This window comes from Pelecanus crispus, chromosome Z (assembly GCF_030463565.1).
Source record: "Pelecanus crispus isolate bPelCri1 chromosome Z, bPelCri1.pri, whole genome shotgun sequence".
NCBI lineage: Eukaryota > Metazoa > Chordata > Aves > Pelecaniformes > Pelecanidae > Pelecanus > Pelecanus crispus.
The window spans coordinates 2,218,602-2,241,688 of record NC_134676.1 but is presented as its reverse complement, the minus strand read 5'-3'; the positions used below and the strand labels follow the sequence as shown (position 1 = coordinate 2,241,688).

General features: G+C 45.9%; 1 protein-coding gene across 1 annotated transcript in view; it reads left to right on the top strand.

The window, feature by feature from the left end:
• The window catches only part of DCC (DCC netrin 1 receptor), a 596,500-nt gene that overhangs the window by 430,007 nt on the left and 143,406 nt on the right, over nt 1-23,087 (top strand). The window contains exons 10-12 of the mRNA XM_075726297.1: nt 8,376-8,524; nt 9,743-9,881; nt 19,078-19,127. Coding sequence (XP_075582412.1) covers nt 8,376-8,524; nt 9,743-9,881; nt 19,078-19,127 — 338 coding nt within the window. The remainder of the gene's footprint in view (nt 1-8,375; nt 8,525-9,742; nt 9,882-19,077; nt 19,128-23,087) is intronic.

Sequence of the window (23,087 nt, the reverse complement as noted above, 5' to 3'; positions counted from 1 at the left end):
GTTTGTCTGCGCCGCACACTCCTGCCTTTTAGCACTTCATGGAGGTGGTCGATATGAAGAATTCAGTGCTTGTCACCTAATCATTTCTTTTTATAAATAATAAGCTTTTTTTTTTATAAATAATAAGCTTCGCTGGCTAGAAGGGTGTTGCAATTCTGCTCCAGGTTTGCTGAGATGCAAAGGCACCATTACGCCAAGTAAAATACTTTGCTTTGCCTGGCTTGCCGAAAAGGAGCGTAAAACTAAAGCCACTTTCATCTGAAAAAGGAAAAATGCAGAACAGATGAGCATATCTTAATCAACTATGCAAATCAAGGCATTGCACCATTTGCATGAAATCTCCGTATTTGTAGGTCCCTGCTGCAAACAGCACTGCAGAGGCACGGGGCCCTGCCTGGATGCCCCTCAACCAGGAGCGGTGCAGGACAGACGGACGCCCGCGGCACCGCTCGCCAAGGCGGGCCGTACCCTGCGTGCAGCGGAGGTGGCGTCGCGGGGGTGCGGGTAAGCACCGAGGGGCAGTTGACAGCGATGAAGATGTCACCGTACCGGTACAAAATATGTCGCAGTTGGAAGCTCTTTTGCACCAGGGTCCCGTTCCTTCATCCTTACGCCCCTCGGGGGAGCGTTTTGATGCCGCGGCCCTCGGGCGGCGTGGCTGTCCTTCCCGCTCGGTGCTGGTGGGACGCAGGGCAGCGTTTCACCGCCCGGGTTTGGCAGCTGGCTTTGGCACCGTCTGATCCTTTCTCTGGACGAGAGCGCTGGTGTGTCACTTCGCTGAGGTTCATCCAAAAATCCCTGCTGAGCTGCAGACCGCTAGGATGTGTTTGTCTACCTCCGGCTTCCCTTAAAACAACGGTGACTGGGGTACCAGTAGTGAGCTGGAAATGAAATAAACTTCACCGAGCCCAATTTGGGCACTGGGAAGAGACCTGCTCAGTGCCCACCAGCTGATCCAATGCCACCCAATTTTACTGAATGGTGGTGCAAAGCTCTTCTCAAACCTTTTGATCAGAAACAGAGCTATCTCTGTAGAGAGGCAGGTTTTATTTGTAGGACAGCCATGTCTAGAGACCTGAATTACGATCGAGGCTATTTGTGCTGTGATTTCTACAAATTTAACGGAGGGACGAGACCCGAGATGGAAGCCAGGCTCTTGAACCTCTGCAGCTGAGCAAGGGATGCACTCCAGCCTACTGTTCCTGGGAAGTGCCAGGTCATTTAAGCAATTCAGGTAGGTCCGTTGGCCCCTTCCATATTGGTTGTCGCTGTGAGATAGCCAAGCCCGTCGCTTTGTCGCAGAGGTGTGTGATTAACCATCGTCAGGAACCGCCTCCCCGGGGGTTAGCAGGGTACGGGGTGCTCAGCCGTACCTGCTCTGGTCCTCTGCGCAGCACCATGGGAAGGAGAAGGTCGAAGAGAAGATGTCCCATAAAACGGGCTGCTGCTGACCGTTTCTAAAATAGCTTTGAACGTAGGCATTGAAATTCTGTCTGAGTTCCGTTTGACATGCATTCATCTTTGTTTTATCTAGACCTTTCTTCCTACCCCAGAAATCTTGCAATATAAATAGGTAAGATAAAGAATGGGTAGGAGATATATTATTATGCCATTTTATGGGAAGGAAATTGAAGCATAAAAGCATTAAATTATTTATCCAAGCTCCCTCTGGAAGTCTGAGCCAGAGCCAGCATTGCTGTAACCTATCTTTCTGTGCACTGTTTCTCAAAATAAAAGGTTGCATTTCTGCCCCTATTGAAGTCAATAGGAGCTGCTTTTCAGTTCTGTGGATGCTATCATTTCACCTAAGTGCATAGCAGGGCCTCCAGCCGTTGTAAATGCTCTTCCATTCACAAAGGTTTTCCTTCCATTTTTCAGACACCAAACAAATGCAGGGCATGTTTGGACACCCAGAAGCAGATGGATTTTGTAACAAAAGCTTGTTTTTGAAATGAATTCATCTCACTGGCTGCAGACTATTTCTTCGTTGATGATATTATTTTAGTGTTCGTGTTTGCACCCCGCATTTGCTTTCAAGTAGCTTATTGGCATTAGTGAAATCTTAATAAATTTTGATCCACAGAGAGATTTTCTCCCCAGTGCAAACTGTTACAATAGACTACTTCTTCCTCCACCCACAGTCCTGTGGCTTTCCTGCCACAAATACAGCCCGTCAGTATCTTGTAATAATAATAGTAGGAAAACTTAAACTATTGTTCTCCTTCTGAGTTTAGTAGCAGGGCTAACAGGTTGGTTACAGAGGTTCAATTCCTAGAACTGTGCACCGTGACATGTGCTGAAATGTTTGAAAGTCAGGCAAAGTAAGTATGGGAGTGGAAATGCTGGGTACTGAAGATCCTTTTTAAAGTTTCTTTATTAATTAAGAGCTGCTTCTGTTGCCACCCTTTTTACCCATTTCTGGCCAAGTATTTGTTTGTCGAGAATAGACTAGGCTATTTCAGCTGGAAGGGACCTGCAGCGATCATCTAGTCCAATGGCCTGACCAACTCAGGGCTGACCAGAAGTTAAAGCAATGTTGTTAAGGGCGTTGTCCAAATGCCCCAAGGCTTGGGGCATCGACCGCCTCTCCAGGGAGCCTGTTGCAGTGTTTGACCACCCCTCGGTAAAGAAATGCTTCCTAACGTCCAGTCTAAACCTCCCCTGGCGCAGCTTTGAACCATTCCCACGTGTCCTATCACTGGATCCCAGGAGAAGAAGATAACACCGTACTCCTACCTGCCTCTTGGTCCAGACTTTGTAGAATTCGTATTGCGGTATCGTGCCCCCCTGGCACATTCAGGGTCTCTGGCGATGCACAGGTCCCCTGAGCTCCCCGTCCTGCCCCCGAGCTTCTGCCTCTCCACAGCAGGAGGGTGGAGGAGGATGCATTTCCAAACCTCCTCTGCTAAAGGCAGCTCCAAGGAGGCACTTTCCCATCGCTGCAGAGTTCGGAGCTGAGCCACCTCCATCAAATCGCTTGGTGGTACCATGCCTGGTCCTGTGTTCCTTAGTCTAGTCTACCCTTGATTGGCTTAGAGTAGACTTGGTAGTGTAGGTTAATGGTTGGACTGGATGATCTTAAAGGTCTTTTCCAACCTAAATGATTCTATGATTCCATGATTCTATTCTAAATCGAAGAATATTAGATTCACGCGTCCATTTGTGGCACGCAGCCGGGCACCATGTGAAGAGTTAAAGGCCAAACTAACGAAACCCAGAAGACTCTGTGAAAATATAAACGACAGCTACTTCCAAAAAGCTGACTCCAGTGCCAGCTCTTGGGGATAGCACTGGAGGCGTCCGGGGCAGTCCTGCCAAACAACTGTCATGCCTTCAGAGCGTGTCCGGTGCGGGGAAGCAAGTTTCGCTGTGTTAATAATTACACTGCCTGCAGGCTCTCTGAAGTTGCATCTTTCCGTGCAGCATGGAACCAGATTTTAATGAAATATCGTTAAAGCTGTTAACTACAGAGAAAGAAGGGGGAGGGGGGCGAAAATCAAAGGCGCAATCAAAGCATGCACTCTATTATCAATAACTGCAAGTGGCTTCATAAATGTTTTATGTTTGAAATGTTTTCAGTGCAGATCAGCACAGAACCAGCTGTTTAAATGAAAAGTGAAATGTAATAACAAGAACATTTTAATCACGGCATCTCATTATAGAGAAGAATGAATCACTAGGAAAAATGTTTTAAAGAAGTAGCTTTCATGACGGAGAGGGCTAGCCTGACACAGAGCTGGAGACCAAGGAGGCTTAACGCAGAATTAATAGGCGTATTCCCTTAAAAAAATTGAGTTGGGCTAAGTGGTTTTGTTTTCTTTATAAAAGCATGGTGGTGGTATGTGCTCGGTGGTACGTGCTCCCTCCTGGGAAGGTTTAATGCAGAGGTTTAATGCTCGCTTCTACCTGAAAGGATTCAGAGCAGGAATGGCTCGAATGGTGCGCTTGGTGCAGGAGCGTCATGGCCATTAGGTGGGGGTCGGTTTGGGTTATAGACAGCAAAAGTCAAGACCCCTGGGACCAGAAGGAGAGAGCAAACAAGTAGGACCGTGATTCTTTCACCTCATCTTTGGGCATTCAACTTCAAGGTGGTCTTTAGGACTCTGCTTTCTTGTCCAAAGGCTGCCGTGTGTAATTCTGCATCAGTACACTTTAGAGCCCAGGGCTGGAGCCCATCAGTAGCTCTGAAAAAAGGTCAGTGTCTTGTGATAGAGCTTAAGGCAACGGGGTAACTAACTCTTTACGTGCCAGAGCTGTGCTGGTGGAGTTCAGGCGCTCCGCTCCCTGGTCTCCAGTGGGGCTTCGGTAGGAGCCGGATTCCCACTGGCACAGGCAGTGTGGTCTGGGGCGCAGAAGGCAGAACTTCAGAAACTTGTAAAAATGTCAGGTTTGAGAGAGATATTTAGCACGTTCAGGCAGTTGCCAAGCAATTTTTGACGTAGCTGCCTACGTTCCTATTTTAGGCGCTTGTATCTTTCTTATATCTTATTAACTATTATTATCAAAAGTTTAAGTGAACAATAGCGAAGAGGAAATCTCTGTGCAAGAGCAGTGAAGGCTCATGGGAGTAGAAATTGTGTTCCTGCAGGTTGCGAGGAGCGGCTGACTACATGGACATCTAGTTTTATGCAACTGAAAATGAATGGGGTCAATACTTGAGTGTCTCGATAAGGGAGTGCTTTCACTGGCATGGAGAGATGCCAGCCCTTTCTGCTCCTACAATAAATCAGACTTTATGGGGTTACTAGAGGTTTGAAAGCCCTCATACCCTACAAGTGGCTAGCTCTTCCCAGCAGCTTTTGCCCACTTCAAGCTGTGAAGCCCTGCTGAGCTCCTTCAGGTCCGCTGACCCCAAAGTCAAGCTGCATTGGCTCAACTTGTAGCCTTGGAGGTACGAATCCGAGCGGCGTTTCTCCTGCCAGAGGCTCCCAGCTTGCCGTGTGCGCGCGCTGCAGGACGGGACGCAGATGTGCAGCATTCCTGCTCTGTAAGGTGGAGGGAGGGAATGAGTTATGGGTGGTCTCTGCAGGCACTTCACCTATCGCCAACTGCACGTGGCCTCTTTGGGTTTATATGGACTGCTGGCAGGAGATTAGCTCCAAAAATAGCCCTTTTGCAATAATACATACCTAAAATCAAGGTATATATCAGGCGCCTATGGTAAGTATCTTTCAGCCCTAGGAACGTTGGCTTTTGGGGCAGTGTAAGGCCAATTCTTGCAGCACAGCACGGGTACAGCTATTCACCTCAGTAATGCAAGATCAGCCACACTGACAGCTAACATTAGCAATAACAAAACGGCAGTTAACGCGTATTTCTATAATCAGGATTGGGGAGAAAAAAAAAAAAAGTAAAATCATTTGACCATTTCTGGCTTTGGGCCTGATTGCCTTTATGGCTCCCGAATAGGAGTAATTCCAGCAAATAACCCCAAAGCTGGCGGTTGTGAGCGCAGCATCAAACTCTTCGCAAGCCGTCGTTGTAGCTTGTATTTACGAAACAGTCTGAGGCGCTGAACCGATCTTTTATGAGAGCGGAAGGGCATTCTCAGGGGAAACGGCGGTTTTTGGAATATATTGGAAGCCTTATGGGGAGCCCATGGTAGAAGACAACGCATCAGTCATCTGCCTGCCCTCTCTCGCTTATCCTTTTTTCGTAGAGAAAGGATGCTGTTAGTTGTGAAAGACTGACTTTGGAAGAAATGTGATTTAATGTCTTGTTTTAATGGAATGTAAAGCAGTTCTAGGGCCTCTGCTGTTTAGCAAAAGAAGAATTCAGGAGGAGATGTAAAACTTAATGCCAATTTTCACCAGATTATTATTTGACAGAAGGGATCAGGAGAGATTATTAAATGCTTTGTGTGTGCTGAAAATACTGAGACCTTAAGCACATTAGAGTGCCTGTCAGAAATATTGCAATAGAATGAAAAGGAAAGCGGGGTGAAGGAAATAAAAATATTTTAAATATATTTATGCTGCATCTAAACCTGCAATTCCTTGCGATCAAAGGCTATCTGTATTTTGTTGACGTGTCTGGGTGCCTTTCTCTGATGTCCAACTCTGCCATCCCTGTTCTGCGGGAGAGGGACGGATCCAGGGAGCGCAGGGTCGGTGCTCCGCGGCGATCGCTGCTCGCTGCACGCTTACAGATTTACAGAAGAGAGCTGTTAGTGTGGAACTGCCTTGTAATGGGGATGTAACGTTGCGGAAAGCCCGTTCGATGGAGCCGTAATTCTGTTATCTGGCAGCTGCACAATAGCTTGTGAGTTTGTTTTATGCCGCAGCACGCTCCCTGTTGAAAGTAAAAAGGTGCTATTTGGTGTTGAAGATTTGCAGAAATAACCTTCTGCTTGACCTTTACCTTTTTGCCACAATTATAACGCTTTTTTTTTTTTTTTTGTTCTCCTTCTAATTTCGCTTGAGTTTGCGATGAAGGCACAGATAAGCCCTAGATAGCTTCATCTCCAGACAGCCGTTGTTGCTGGGGTTAGGTCCAGCAGAGACGTGCGGGGAGCGATTTGCTGGTACTGTTGGTAGTTACGGGAGTTTATTAAGCTTTTTTAGCTCTTTTGTTTTAATAAGTGATTTAAGCTGACATCCAAAAGCGTGATGTAGTCGATGTGTGATAATTTGCATTCAGGCTGAAACTGGAGCACTTTAAGATAGTCTGTATAACAAAAGGTGACCTACTGTGGTTTTCCTTAACAATTATAAGGGATTGTTTTGTGTTGTCATCTGAAGAGGAGTTGTGTGCTTTTTCACCCACCGGCATGATCTGGTGTCAAGGCAATCTAAATTGGGCACTTCAAATGATCGCTACTTAAGGCTAAAAGTATTGCAAACCCCTGTGTTTTCGGAACAAATCAAACCAGATAATAGTTTCAAGGATGGGATATTTTAACGCTTTTATTGTCGTTATTTGGTTTAGAAGATGAGCTTGTTAGAACCCTGTAATTTCTGTAAGTGCTGGGCACCGTGCAAACACAGGAATATTATTTAAGAGCAGAACTGGGACTACATATTAATATTGGAGGTTATACTGCTGAGGCCTAACTTTTGAGGGCAAATTAGAGTTTGCCGACGATGAGGGCTCTCCAGTGCAGCTCCTGCTCAAAGCCGGTCAGCTCCGAGATCAGCCTCGTCACCCGGGGCTTTGTGTGGAGAGCTGTGTGATGTCTTCTGACCAAATCCATCGTCTTGCTCCGTGCTACCAGGTTCCCGTGACTTTGCAGGAGCAGCCTCATGCCACTGCTAAATGGGGGGATACCAGCCTAGAGCCTTCGGGGGCTTCCTCGTTCGTTAGAGCGTGCCCAGGGCTGCCCTCAGTGCTTCATCTCAGCCATCCTCCGTGATCCCTCAGGCAGCTAAAATAGAGCGAGTAACGTGTAAAGGAGGTGAAACAGCTAGCACAAGCAGGTACACGTGCACGATACGTGCAAACGATGTAAGCAGAAGCTAGGAGAGGGATTTTGAAGGCTAATTGCTTGCTAAAAGAAACCAAAGGCTGCTGCAGTGCACCCAGTCAATTTGTAATTCAATAGCGTCAAGCCGGTGCGTGCAGAGCTGGGACAGGAACACACACCACTGAGTGGTGCCTCACGTGAGAGCAACTTTAAGCTCGTGGTTCGTGGTGTGTTTATGAGATGACTTTGGCTGTGTCGGGTTGTGTGCTGGTGTTTGCCTGCGGGTTCTTTTAATGGCTCCTCTAACGGCACTCCTTAGCTTGAACTGGCCTTGGATGATCGGATTTGCCTGTCCGATTTCCTACTACCGCAAGGTAAATGCATCGATTGCGTGCGTTAGATTTTTGTGCTAGTTATTTCCCAGAAATTCAATTTTCAAATGAGGTCCATCCTCTGAGCCAGAGGCAGAGAGATGTAGCCTTTGGGGCATGGGGGTGTTGGGTTGGCGGTTGGACTGATGATCTTAGAGGTCCTGTCCAACCTTAGTGATTCCTAGTTTTACTTTCATTAAAAATAATCCAGCCACCAAGGCAGGAAACCTGAAATTAATTATGACTCTCCCCTTAATTGGTTTAGTGGAGGACTTGGTAGTGTTAGGTTAATGGTTGGACTGGATGATCTTGAAGGTCTTTTCCAACCTAAACGATTCTGTGATTCTAGATGGAACAACCCTTTTCAGTATTTCATGTATTCGTGCTGCTAAATCTGCAACAGGCTTTCCGCAGTGTCTTTTCCATGGGCTTATCATCCCTTTTTGTGTTTTGTCTGGAGTTTAAGGTTTACGGTGCCGAAGCAGTGCTGTTATTGGTATCCCCCGGAGGTGTGTCCTGGGCTGGGTCGTGCTGGGGGCTGGGGTGCAGTGGTGGGTGACATGGGAACGGGGCTTTCACGCTCTCCTTTCCCTTCTGTGCAGTGCAAGTTCCTGGGCCGGTGGAAAACCTGCGGGCTGTGTCTACCTCACCTACCTCGATTCTTGTCTCCTGGGATCCCCCTGCCTATGCAAATGGCCCCGTTCAAGGCTACAGGCTCTTCTGTACGGAGACGGCGACTGGAAGAGAGCAGGTGAGTGGTGACCGGAGCGGCTCTGCTCTCCCTGTGGGAAGGAGATATTTGATGTAGGCATCTGCAGGTCTTCAGAGCACTGGAAAGGCTGAAAGTCAGAGGTTTTACGGATTAATCTTCCATGTTAGGTAAATATTGCACAGACCGGTGATAAAAGAGCAAATCAAGCAAAATAAATTTTCACCAGTATAAAATGGGTTCGGGAGGTAGAAGAGGCGGCGTATCCTATATTAACCATTCCTCAGCTTTACACTGAAATTTCCAAGTAACGCCAAAGAGCATTTAAAGACCCTTTAGACTCCCCCGTTACGCTGTGCAAAACTATCAACACATTAATGGCAGTTTGTACATGTGATCTTTGTAGAATATATATTTTTAGCTGCTTCTTGCAATTCTTTTCAAGTAGGAGGGTAAAATGATATGAATCCAGGCTAGAAACAATGCATTTTCTCTCCAGACTGACAGATGCTCGTAGTAAAAATTGGTGTTGATGCTGTGCGCTTCATTGCGCTCTGCCGTGAGCGTACGCTTTCCAGTGGCAAACAAGCAACCTTGCTTTTTGCCGGCTGCAAACTGCTCAGAAGCTTGCCGCTGGCCATTTCGTAGTAACCAATATTTGATCGGAGTGCAGCAGTAGCAGCGGAGGTGAGCTCGGTGGGTAGAGTATGGCCTGAATAGGTTTTTTAGCAAAGAATAGGGCAGGGAAGAAAGCGGAGGCATCTTTTTTTCTGACCTGATAGCACATGATAATCAGGGGCATCAGCAATCTTGTGGCAGGTGCTTCAGTAGTCTTACAGGAACTTTTATGCCGTCCCCATTTTTTCTGTGCTTGCTTTCTGTTACTTCCTTCTTTTCTCCAAAATTCCCCTTTGTCTCTTTGCCTTTATTTTCTTCTTTCCCTGTCACGTTCCTGCGGAGTGGCAGCAACTGGCTTTGGTTTTTTTGGTTAAACCCCCCCCTCCTTTTCTCCTGCTCCCCAAGTAACTAAACAGAACTCTGAGGCGCTGAAATCCCCTCTATCCTGCAGCCGCGGACGAGTGCCGAGAACTGAGCGGTAACAAGCCGCTCTGTTACAAATTGCCTTTTATATCAACTTAAATAAGGATTTAGCTCTACTTCGCAAGGAGCGAAAAGCTCGCCTCTAATCCGCTCGTCCCTCGGCACGGCCGCGGCGCTGGCTGTCACGTTTCCCCTTGCTTTATCGTCTCTGTGTGCTAGAACGTGGAGGTGGACGGGCTCTCCTACCGGCTGGAGGGGCTGAAGAAGTTCACCGAGTACACCCTGCGCTTCCTCGCCTACAACCGCTACGGCCCCGGCGTCTCCACCGAGGATGTGACGGTCACCACGCTGTCGGATGGTGAGTGGGGATGGAGGGGCGCCGGGGCGGGCGGGTTGTGTCTGTCGATTGCAATCCTCAGCCTTTTTTCTTCCGCCGCCGTATGGCGGAAGAGGCAGTGATGAAGCGAGGAGGTTACTGAATGTGCAGGACGGAAATCAGGGTCGGTACCTGCTTGCAGTGGTACCCTCTGAGCTGGCGTTCGTCTCCAAGGATAATTAGTTCAGTTCATTATTCCTATGTCTAGTGATAAGGATAGTCTCCTTCTCTCTTTATTTTCTCTTTAGCTTAGGCACAGGCATATCCCTTCAGCTTTTCAGCAGACACTCTTTTATTACAGCTGCATTTGAAGAGCCAGCTGCCTGGGTTTTCCGTGTGCTTTAAGCACAGGGACAGCAAAAGTGCCAGGGCTTCAATCTCTGCTCGTCACAGCGGCTGCACCAGCGCCTTTCCCCAAGCTCGTGCCGTGCTCCCGTGGCTCGCAGGCTCCAGGAGATAAATTGAATTTTATTTTGTATTCGGAAGCGCTTAGTTGTGTCTGATATCACAAAACTTACGCACGCCCGACTCCTCTTGAAGTTACTGAGCCTGATCCCCACAGCTGGCCAAAACAGGAAGAACTTCACTGGAGTCATTTGGGCTACAGTAAGTCTAAAAACCATAAAAATGAAGGAAAAATTCTTGCATTGGCGTTAGTGAGAGTTCATAAAGCAGCAGAAGGCAGAGACAGGCTCCAGAGGCTTCAGAGATGTGCCAGCCCACAGCCAGAGGGGCTTTTTCCATGCCAGCGTTTTGTTTAAAGATGACATAAGGTATCAACTAAGCTTTTAAGGTGAAGATTTATAAGCAGTTAATTTTCCTTCTGATAAAAATTTGGACGACTTCTTTTTCACTCATGCTAATAAAGCAAAGTATGGGAGTTCGGGTGGCCCTGGCCTGGGTTTGGATCACTAATTTAAGGTCATTTTCATGGGAAAAAAATGTTTACTTTTACACGAGAGTATAAAATCAGGGAGTAGGCAAGAAGTATGTTGCCATGGGCTTCAGCTAGGTATGTTAAACTTGCTGGGCGTTTCTCCCCTCAGAAGTGTAGCAGATAACCTGTGCTAATGAGCACATTTGGAAACAGTGCCTGGCATGCACCTCAGTCGCATACAAATTTCACTGCTGTTCCTTTCCATGCTGTAGATTGATGCTAGAGAAAAAAATTGAATGGAGAACCAGGGTGACTGAGATTTATCCCTTTATATTTACACATAGTTATCTAATTTTATTGCAAAGTTGATAACTCTCCCCTGTTATTCTACCCAAAGCAGCTGGAAATTTGTATGAGGTTAAGAATGGCAATTTTCTGGCTGTCTGGTAACCCAGTTGCTTCTGAATGCTAGACTTGATCAACTGAAAACATCCATTTTTGGACAGCGTTAGTAGAATAGTGTATGTACAGATGTGTACAGAAATGTACAGATCCTGGAGCAAATCAGCTGCGGAGGGTATCATGCGCTGGAGAAGCTCTTTTTGTTTGGTGTATCTACAGTGTAGAGCCCTTCTGCGGGTGTCCCCGGGTCACGCGTGGGTTGGTGACATCCCCTACGGAAGCGACGCTCCCGTCTCGCATCCGCCCACTCCCGGCGGAGTTGCTGCCACTCTGAATTACCCTGTGCTCTGCGGGTCCCCCCGGGTCTCCTTGAGCTCGGGAGGAGCAGCGGTGGAGAAAGCGTGGTCTGAAACAGGGGGGGCTTCAGCCGAGCGGTGAGGCTGCGGGAGTCACGAAGAGCAGTGCTTTCATTTTAAAAAGGCTGAGCCAGCCTGCCCTAGGTTTAATTCAGAAATAAATAGGCACCTCGATGAAGGGCGCTGGAGGAGAGCTGTTGGGATCTTCTAAAATAGACCCCTCGAAGAGCGACGTGGAGGGTGTGTGGGCGTGGGGAACCCTGAGCGAGGGAGCTGGTGAACCCCAGCACCGTTTTAATCTGCTTTATTCTGGGCTGTATCTTCGGCGGGATTCATCCGCAAGACCCCCGCTCGGTTGGCGCTGTGATTTTACGTTTGACACCTCTGCAATATTTTTTGAAGTGCTACTTATGTCTACCCAGCAAATTCAGTTTTCCCTTGTAATACAGGCTGGATCTTGGCAGAATAAATTACTTCACACTTATAATTATAAAAACAAAAGGAAAACAAGTGAAAATGAATATTTTGCATAATGTATGTAGATTTAATTCACACTGTGAAGTGTAGAACTGCGGCCCTGTACTCCACTTTGGTTTTAAATGTCACCGTAAGTGAGAAAGGAAAAGATTGTTATTCATGAGTCTGAAAATTAGCCTCCGCAAGTGTTTCAAACACTTCACCTGTCTGCGAACAAAAATCATTGCTAACGAGGTTTGCATGAGACTATTCCAGAAAACAGGAGTGTGCTTAGGTGCCCTTGTTTCGGGAATCTGGAAGAAGATGATATTTATTTTTCTCCTTCTTTAAGCAAAAGGCTATTTTGCAAAGAAGTCAGTTGGCTGCAGCCTTCCCAGCCTTCCTCTGTTTTTTTTGGAGCAAGTGTAAAAGAAGAGAAAACCCCTTTAGGATATCTTTTCATCCTCCTTATTCTGGGTCTGCCTTGAAACCGCTTTGGTCTCTTGCATGAAGAAGAGCAGCCAAAGGGCCGCAGCGAGAGCCTGGGGGAAGGTGGCATCGGTCCCAGCTGTCCCGCTGCTGAGAAGGAAAGGAAGGAATGGAGAGAGCGAGTCTGCAGCACCAAAGCTTTTTGTAATATCTTCTTTTATGGTTCTACGCAGAGACCTTTCGCAGGGTTAAGGTCCCTTCTGCTAGAAGAATGCACAATAAAACAGCAAGAAATAACTCCTGCATGGGCGAGCTAACGGCCTACGTAGAGGAGAGACAAAGGCGTTTAATCCATCCTGTTTTATACATGAGAGATCAAGGAAGGAGGAAGCCTGTAGTTGCCCTTATACGTATCTGGGGTTTGGGCAGGTTTTGTTCCTGCCGCTGCCCTCCCTGTGGAGGAGAGCAGCTCCCCGGGCTGCCTCGCTATGTTTTCTGGATTGCAACTCATCCTCCAGCTTAAATTGAGATTTGGCAGCTTCATCAGTCAGGGACCGCCGCTGTCAGAGGGATGGGAGCTGGCCATCTTTCCCAGCTCCTGCCCGGTGATTTTGCCACCGGACAAAACTGTAACAAGGAGCACCTTGCCTGTCACGACCGGCTCCCTTTGGTCTTTGCTTCGCGTCATCTTTGCATCTCGGTCCACGCGGTCGCTGGCAGTTTATTTTCACATCGGTAGCCACACCCAGAGAGCAGCCCCCGGGGCAAGGAGTTGGGAGCCACCAAGCCAGGACACATGAAATTACTTATGACTCTCCCCTTAATTGGTGTAGTGGTGGACTTGGTAGTGTAGGTTAATGGTTGGACTGGATGATCTTAAAGGTCTTTTCCAATCTAAACGATTCTATGATGCTCTTGAAGGACAGCAACTCCTGCACTCCTTTTCTGAAGGTTGGTTTGAAACAGAAGTAACATCAAAAATGGGAGAAAAGTCCTGAAGACTGGTCTGTCTTTCCTTTCCTCTTGTAAAAATGACAGGATCATTTTTTAGTCTGCGTTCCTCTTGAGAGTGCGCGTGCTTGAGCCGGTTATTTTTTCCGCGCCAATCCTTTGCTGTATAGCATACGATAGGGTACGTAATTGCACAAAAAAAAAAGCTTGTACTATTAGTTCCTGCAGGTCTGTAGGCAGAAATTTTCCATGAAGCTCTAGGATGTAATCTGTAGCCTGAGAAATGGACCTCAATCAAAGGGATTTAGTGTGGCATCTCCAGCTGCAGGAGCTACAGGCTCCAGACAGCATTCACCAGATCAAGGAACATACTGTATCTTTAATGCTTAATTTTCAGTTTAAAATACAGCTCAGATAATATTTGGCCAAGCTGCATGCCGTTTCAGCAATGCTTTGAGCTATCATGCTCATGAATTTATCAAAATGCATTTAATCCCAGCAACTGGCAGACAGTCTTATTTCATGCTTCCCGAGTACTTGATTTAAATATAATTTATATCTGTAATTATAATATGAATGCTTTTTTTTTTTAAAGTAAAAATTGAAGATTGAAGTTCAGATTGACGCAGGAGACAGCCTGAGAAGTTTTTCAGGTGTCGGTAGCCATTCCTGTGTTTGCACGAGAGCTGAGAGCAGGGCGAGGAGGAACGGGCTGCGAGGGTGTTCATGCGAGCGTGAGCAAAGCCCGTCGCTCGGAGCCACGAGCATGGATTTGCCGGAGGTGAACGGCATCGTGGCTGTGATCCTGCTCGGGTCCGAGTCCCTTATTGTTCCACCCTGGTAGCCTGAACTCTTGGTATAGCGAATTCCCCCCAGACTACCCAATCCATCTTTATGTGTTTGGAAGGAGTACTAGGCTGTTCCCTCCTCCTCCTCCTCTTCCCCTGCAAGAATTACGCAGGAGCTTGCTGATGCAACACGTTTTTTGGTGTGAGTCTCAGCCCTGAAACCTGTTGGGGAAAGGTGCAGGCTGTAACGAAACGTCCCCGGGAAGGTTTGGTGGCTGGAGTTCGTGCCAGCGCCGGCAAGGCTCGGTTACCTGGCGTACATGGTTCTGTCTTTATGGGATCGGGGACTTGGATCTGGCTCACTGTCCCCGGCGAGTGCCTCTGCCCCTCCTGAGCCTCTCCCGAAAGAGCGGCGTGGGGAGCCGGCTGCTCTCTGTGCTGCAGGGAAATGCTCGGGGGGCTTGGCTCAGCCATCTCATTCCTTCTGGACCATTCTACTCTTCTTCTGAAGAACAACAAACAAACAGCAAAACCACAAAGGGCTTGGATTCATCTGATGGGCAACTGAAAATACGTATTTTTTTCACCAGATAGAAAAGAGGGAAAAAAACCCAACAACAAACCTGAGTACCTTGCCATATGAACCTTCTTGCCATCGGGAAGTCTCCAGCAGGGAGGCTCATCTCACCTCCCTTTAGGCACCGGGCCCAAGGCAGGCAGCAAGGCTCCTGTGGTTTATCCCAGGCTTCTTCCCCCGCCGGCTCACCCCATGATGAGGCAAAGGGGCTGAGGTATCCCTGGATGCATCTGTTCGTTGCTTATTGCATAGCTAACGCTAGGTAAAACGAGCTCTGCTCTAATTTCTAATGGTGTAATTAAGCTGTGAATAATAAACAAAAAACAAATTTTACCAGGTGCATCCAATTTCTTTATTTGATCAAGATATAAAACTGGAGGAAGTAATTGTAATCTCGCCGACGCTGGGTTTGCCAGGGGAGCTCGCTGATTGTTATGCAACCCAAGGTATTAAATCAGGGTCTTTGATTTGGTAAAGCAAAATGCGCCTCCTCCACCGAACAGCGAGGAAGGAATAAAGACACCCAGTATTGCTGTGGAAGTGATTGAGTTTGATGCTGGGTCAGGTCTGGATTTATTTCTCGTTTTGATTGAAGATCTGGAAGAAAAGATAAGGAGTGCATCTATTACGTTCATGTATGCAACAAAATTGGGAAGTACGACAAGCGTTCACTAAAGAGAAATAATCAAAATAATAGAGACACAAACAAATAGAAAAAAAGGAAAAAGGAAAATGAAGAGGAGATTGTCTGGTAGGGGAATAATATGTGGTAGCAATAAAACTTGAAAGTCGGTAACGAGAGGGAAAGGTTTAAGGTGGCAATGGCTAAACGTTGCGATGAGCTTTTGCTGCCCACGAGAGAGGGGAGAGAAAAGAGGAATCACGTTTGAAAAATGGGGGCTCTGAGCAGTTCTGACTTGCTCACAAACAAGAGCAAATATTCTCCAGCGAGAACAGGCTTTGCTGGGAGATAGCGGTGTTCGCCAGACCCGGCTAAATCAGAAATGTCCAAAAATATCTCGGTTTTCTTTTACTTTGCGATACCAAGTACATCGCAGAGACAGTTTTCTGCCTGATATTTTTCAAAATGAGGGGAGCGTGAGCAGTGACACCTCCTCTGTATTATGGGAGATGAAACATTTCGCGTACCGTTCGCTGCTGCCGGTCCTGTTGCCGCAGCAATGCCTTAGATCGCCTTTGCGTTGTCGTGGGCAGTATGGAAATGAATAAAGAATAGACCCTGCGCTAGAGAAACCAACTGGTATCTGTAGCTGCTCAGCTGGAGAGAGAAAAAAAGAGAGTGAACAGGGAAACGCTTTGCGTGCGGAGCCGCGGCAGGTCGGGGCAGAGCTGAGCGCGGGGCTGGGGTCCGGCAGCCAAGGATGCTCGCGTCCCGCGGCCTGGACCGCCCGCTCTGATGGAGAGGCAGGGCTGGGTGGTTAAAATGCATGATGTCAGGTTAGTTTTGGATGTTCCTCGAGCACCTCTCTTCAAATCAAACTGTGGCAGGATTAGCAAAACTGTCCAGAGACTCAGCTGCCGTTTTCAGGGACTCCCAGCTGAGTCGGGCTATTGCTTACCCTGGATCTTTTCCAACAGCGGATCTCTGTGACTTGGGATCCCCAGAATGAGGAAGAGTTTCTGGATTCCTTGTCGCTCACTTTGCTGTACCTCTGCCTCCAAACAACCTGAGTTTTCTGATTATTTTGATTCAAATGCAATTTTTTTCTCTCTTTTTTTTTTTTTTTTTTCCTTTTCATGAACCACAGAGCCTTCATGAAGGACAACCCTATTAATGTGGGCCTTTGCTGCCAGTGGGACCCTCCCGTTTAGCTATTGTTCCTTTTGCTCTTGTAGCCTGTATTTAAACCACTATTTTCTTATTAGCACTGACAAATGACTTGGCTCTGACTGACTTAAATCCTTAAATAGCAGCGTGCACCAGGGTGCTATATAGTGCTGCACTTTGGGGATTTGGATATTGAATGTAAACGTGACTGGACAGAGTCCAGCAGGAGCTGTTGGCCCAGCACTGCTTGAAAGAATCTGGGGAAAGTATCGTTTCTACGACTTGCTGCGGTCCTTGCGTTTAGCGACCTCACAGGGGTGTTTCTTGTCATAGAATCATAGAATCGTTTAGGTTGGAAGAGACCTTTAAGATCATCCAGTCCAACCATTAACCTACACTACCAAGTCCACACTAAGCCAATCAATGGTAGACTAGACTAAACCATGTCCCCAAGTGCCACCTCTGCCCGTTTTTTGACGCCCCCCCCAGGGATGGGGACTCCCCCACCTCTCTGGGCAGCCTGTTCCAATGCTTGACCACCCTTTCCGTGAAGAAATTTCTCCTAATATCCAACCTAAACCTCCCCTGGCGCAGCTTGAGCCCATGATGTTAAGGTCAGAATTGACTCCTCCCTACAGATGTGGCCTGCCCCTTCCAGAGCGCTGATGTTGAGCTGGTCTGCGTTGATGGTCTCCATAATAATGCCAACAATACAGAGAGACAATACAGACAACAGCCCCCATTATGTTCACCTCTATACAGTACGTAGAATATCACCAGTTCGTTCTGGTGAACGTTTTGGCCAGAAGAAGTGAGTTACAGGAATAGTTATGTATACGTTTTGCTTGGTGATGTATGTCCCACGGTCCTAGACAGCAATTTTCAGTGAAGACTGAAGAAGGTGAGAAGAAACGTGTGCCTGATTTCCAGTGTAGGTGGATTCCAGCTCGTAGCTCTTTGCCTATTAAATTATTCTCTAAAGCCAGAGGTCCTTTCTCCTTCAGATAACAATAGATAATAATCCAAGCACTTCTTAACACTACGCTCATTTAAATGAAATTAGTTTTTTTGATCTCTAAGATGTTTCAGGTCTCAGATCATTCTTGTAGATCTTTGCTGAATCAATTCAAATGTATGGACAACTGCAACAAGAATGATTTTGCCCTAGTGTTCTTGTTAATATCATATAAAAATGTATTAAACAACTCTTCTTTGACTTGATATATTCATACTTATACACTGAAAAAAACCATTTTCTCTCATTTTCCCTAATGCATTGCACTGCAAACTATTCTTAAATTGGGTATTCACCATGATCCTTTTTCAGGTCTTTCTTTCCAAATTCAGGGCCACCTTCCTGTACGCATAAACTACCTCTCTGCTTTTCAACTCTTCAGTAACCCAGGTTAGCAGGCAGGCATTATTTCTCTGAAAGGAAAATAAAGCTTTAGGTTCACGTCAGGCAGTTGATGCATCACCAACTATGAACTTGCTTTTAAAGCTCTTGGCTCCTCAGTGCTTGAATTAATATTTGCCATCAGCTGGAGGAATATACATTTGAACTGTTGTTGCACAAGCGTATTGGAAATGCATATACAGAGATACAGTGCGAAACGGGCAGAAATTTGTCAGGGAATAGTTGCTAATGGCCCGTCCAACCGTGCGGATGCTGAGCGTTCATCGGTATCCACGCCGCGTCTCGGCGCTGCGAGCCCGATCCTTCACAGGCAGGGAGCCGGCAGGATGGATGGGATATAAATCAATCTGCACCATACAGATTTTTCCTATGACTATAGCCAGAGAGAGCGTGAGATTAAAGGAACTTTTAAGATGGAAAAAACCCTTGAGTCGGAAGCATTTGTTTTATTTTTAAGCTACGGGTGCCAGATGATCTCATTAATGCCTCGTGAGGCATCTTTGTAAGACCATGCGTTGAATACCTAGTAGTCCCATTTAAGGTGTAAAGTATATTTTTCAGAATGGGTATAACAAAGTTTAGCGGTAGAAAATGAGGTATGGGTTATAATATGTATGACAAGCAGAGCCTTAATGTAAACCATTATTTTTTAAATAGTATCTAAAGACCAAGTTTCTTTTCTTCTTCCCCTTAGGCATCCTTGTAAAAAGGTGCCACTGAGAGAGGAATACCCTGCTCTGTCTGTGTATAATATATGTTCTGAAATGCACTTTAATAAAAAAAAGCCAGAGAAATTGCAGCATGTCCTTGTTTATTTCTGACCAAGTTTATAACAAATAACTGAATTCGAGTAGTTGGTCTCCCTGCAGGGAGCCTGCTGACTGGCTCCTTAAAGGGCTTACTAATAGGTCTATCAAAAATGGAGAGAAATGAAGAGATGCGTTTGGTTTTCCTCTCCCTGGGGGACCTCTGAAGTGCCACCTGGATTAGCCGCACGGTTGTGATCAGATTATAAACTAGGTGCAAAAGCTGCGCTCTTTTCTTTCCAAAAAGAGAAATATTTGATGTAACCTATTCCGACTTAGACACCGATGGCAATATTTCCAATTTCTTTTTGCTTTTCTTCCCTTTCACAGTGCCCAGTGCGATGCCTCAGAACGTTTCCTTGGAAGTGGTTAACTCCAGGGTAAGTCTGCCACGTGCTCAGCACCTCGTGGCCAGCGATCGCGGGTATTTGCGTAGGTATTCCTACTTTGTCACAGGTATTTGTGTAGGTATTCCTACTTTGTGTAGCTTTTTCATATACAAAGAGACCCAGTCTGCCCTTTGCAGAAGGTTCCCTTCGCTTGTCTGGGAGATCATGTTAAAAATAAGGACTGAAACACTCAAAAAAAATGTTTGAGAGAGCAGCAGTGATTTTCCCAGAGAGGCTTCAGCAGCAGTGGTATCACTTAAACTTAGGTGACCGAGCAGAAACTGTTCCCTGATTGCAGATTAACAGCTGCAATAAACGTAACTGCGCTTTGATTAAATGGAACAATCTCGGGGAATAATGAGAAGCGGAGCTGCTCCTGGGGGAAAGGACATGTGGGAAAGAAATGTTTTAGTGGTGGGTTACATGCACCACATGCAGGTAGGCCTGTTGCAGTCTTGCTTATTCCAACAAATACATTTTTGTTCTCTTCTGCAAGGTGCAGTTCTTTCTCTTAAAGCCAGTACTTTCCTTCTTAAAAAAGTTTAGCATTTCCATATCAGTGATAAAGTGGTTGATATTATTTCGTAATATAATATTGTACATAATAGGTGTTAATTATGCTTGCTATTTGTTGGGTGCTATTTCTGAATCTATTCTGAAAAAAATTTTGAGATAATTTATTTTCTTTTTTTCATTCCTTCCATTTAAAGCTTTTATTCTGTAGCAGATTTCAATGATAGGCCCATTCGGACATGGAAAAGCTCGCGCTTCAAAGCGTGAAAGAAAGGCGCAAAAAGCCCACCCATAGCATCATGTCAGGGTGTCCTCTTGGATCTTTGGACGTTTCCATTTGCACAGCTGCCAGGGAGTAGGAGCCCTAAGCTTACTGACGAGGATAAACTGCATTTTAAGGAACCTTTATATAATCTCTGATTTGTTGGGAACATCGAGTACCTGTCAGTTTGATCTTTGTCTCCCACTGCTCGTTTTCATGACCTCAAACGTATATTCTGATTTATTTTTATTTTGTTTTAATGCACCCAGCTCCATTTACTTTTAAATTCCTCTTACGCGTAGCGCCCAAAGGGCATCGATATCTTGGCACATCTTGTTCCAACCCTTTGCGTTTACTTTTTCTTGCTTATTCTCAAGGTAAAATGTCACGGAGCAGCCAATCACGTTTCGTGACCTTTTGTGGTGATCATTTACATTTAAAGTACTTAGAACAAGACTAGAAAAACAAGCTGCAGGATACAGCGCTGCACGGGATGGTGTGCGGCTGCTCCTGCCCTAAGATGCGGTATTGGTACTTCCAGATGGAGGTAGTTTATACAGATGGGATAAGAAAGGATGGGCTGTGCATAGATCTTGCCCCGTCCCCCATCATCAGAGGTCGTCGGTATGTTCCTGATCACAGAGCGCTAAACGTTGGAAGTCTTGATGAGGTGTTCGTTTGCAGATGTAAGTGCGTTACTGGACAAAGATGGATTTACACGTTAATCTGAGCGCTTGGCTGAACTGCATTGCGCGGGGCTGCTGGGTTGTGACCGGCAAAAGAAGCCCGTCTTGGTCCTCCTCTGCGTCAGCAAGCACGAGTGGTGGAGACCTACACCAGGGTAAGGCGAGGACTTCTCCGTGACCCGTAGATTGAGGCACGGGCGGCCGCGGGCAGCTTGGAGCCTGCCTTTACCTCCGCTCCAAAACGCATCATCTGCGTAGAGGGAGGTCTGAGACCTTCCCAGGCATCCCTCTTGCGATGCAGAGTCTCGGTTTCAAAGCTCTCAAACTGGCCCCGTGTGTGACGTAAAAACAGCATAAAAAGGTATTTTAAGGGTGTGTGTACAAAATGGGGATCTTTATCAGAGAGAAAAAGAGGTGTGGAACCATTTGGGACTCTTTGGGGCTGTATCCTACGGGTAACGTGGACATGGGAAAGTACAGATACCCACGTGTGCCAGCAAATCTTGATAAAGCTTGGATAGAATTTAAATACTTACGTCTAGGTAATATGGAACAAGAAATACAGAAACGAACTAGACTCACTAAAGCTTAAGGAATAAAAAGGGGTTTTAGGTAGAATAATCAGCCGCAAAGACCATGCCCCAAAATACCTTTGCTCATTCTCTTGCAGTACAACTCCTGTGGCACTTGTGGTTGAGGCACGACTAAACTCCTCGTGTTGCAAAGAGCTGTATGCAGCCTCCGGCTCGTGTAAAAGGCTGCAATAAGCCAGAATATGGTATTTCTGCAGTCCGTTCTTTATCACGTTCTTGCTTATCTTCTGTCTTGGTGGCAGTCAAAATTAAGTTGATTAAACGCTTATAATTCACAAACTGATTAAATCAAAACAAATAACTAACCCTCATAGTTTCCTAACTGGATTTGAGTGGTGCACAGAAGAGCCCGAGGGCTGGCCTTGGCAGAATTGTTTAAAATTTTATCTCTACTTTAATAAGATTTCTCTCTTTATGCTATTTTTCTTTGGTGGTGGCAGATCTATTAATTTCATAACATAACGGAGATGGCCAAGTAAATGGAAGATGCTTGATATGAATTACTATTATCATGATTATTGCTTAATATTGATGGTGCTCTGTGACTGGAGACCTCGGTCAGATCAGCGTTGATAATGGGTGAGGACTGTGACAGAAATATGGTTTCCCTGTCTAAAAGAGATTTCACTGTAAAATGCAGCACAGAAGTGGCTGAGACAAGTAAGCGGGCAACTCGACATCAGAAGCTGGCAAAACATGTAGGGTGCTTGCACGGGGTTTTAATTAGAGGTCAATGATGAAGGCTGGCTGGCTTTTAGAAATAACCACAACTGGCCTCTTGGTAGTAAACGACCAAGAGTTAATTGAATGAAAAATTTTTATTGCGAAACTTTCTGCCTAATTCGAGGTCCTTCTGGATTTTCGTCTCGCAGAAGTTAATCACGTGCAGTGCCTAGCTTAGCAAAAGAGCGCAGCGATGGGAGCGGTACGTACGCGTGCGTGCACGAAGGGCTGCGTTGGCGTTCATTTCTGCGCGTGGACAAATTTCAACATGAGAACTAAACACAACCCTTTTTTTGTCCTCGCTTTTTCAAAACATGGATTGTTTCTAATGAAATAAGAGATTTATTTCAGATTTCTTTTGCTTGAAAATATCCTCCTTTGCTTAAGGAAAAGGGCGTGTACAACATTTAGTAGGTGAATAGAGTTTTGTCCAAGAAATATCTGCATCAACAGCAGCTCCTTCTGGCAGAAACAGTGTGGCAATTCCCAAATTTTGATCAGCGGAGGAGGTCAAAGAGGGGAAGCATTTTTATAGCAAGCTTTTAGAAAACAAAAAAAGTCTAAGACCTGCAATTCTAAGCTAAACTAATTATCGAAAGTGATATTTTTTTGAAAGGTAACTTTTTTTTTTTTTTTAACTTTAACCTGTTAAGAGAACCAGGAGATCAGCAATCTGCTGTAGCTGCAGGACCAAAAAAAAAAGAAGAAAATATATTCTTATTTTGGGGGAGATCCAACGGATCTAAACTCTTTTGAGCCAGCATACGATCTCTGCGACAGCCCAGCTGTTGCTGTAGCTGGGGGCTGTGAGCTAGAAAGGTGAGAGTTTGCTCATTTTGTCTTTTATTTGAGGAGACTTGATTCTTCCTCTGAGCTTGTTTCTTCCACCTTTTTCAAGCACCAGCGTGAAGGCAAATGTTTGTGGCTATGTGCGTATTTGTTTACTACTTCACTTCCTTGCTTTAAATATTGGTGTGTTTTTAATTTCTGTAATTCTTTAGATACATGTTACTAATTAGCAAATCTGAAGCATGTAAATAGCTATCAGGTTTATCTAATTAAGACTGTATGTAACTATTTCTTCTTCCCATTTTCAAATACAGAGAAAAGTGAAGAAATAATTGTGACTAACTGTAGAAGCAAAATTCCTTTGGTCATACTTAGTAGTGATTTA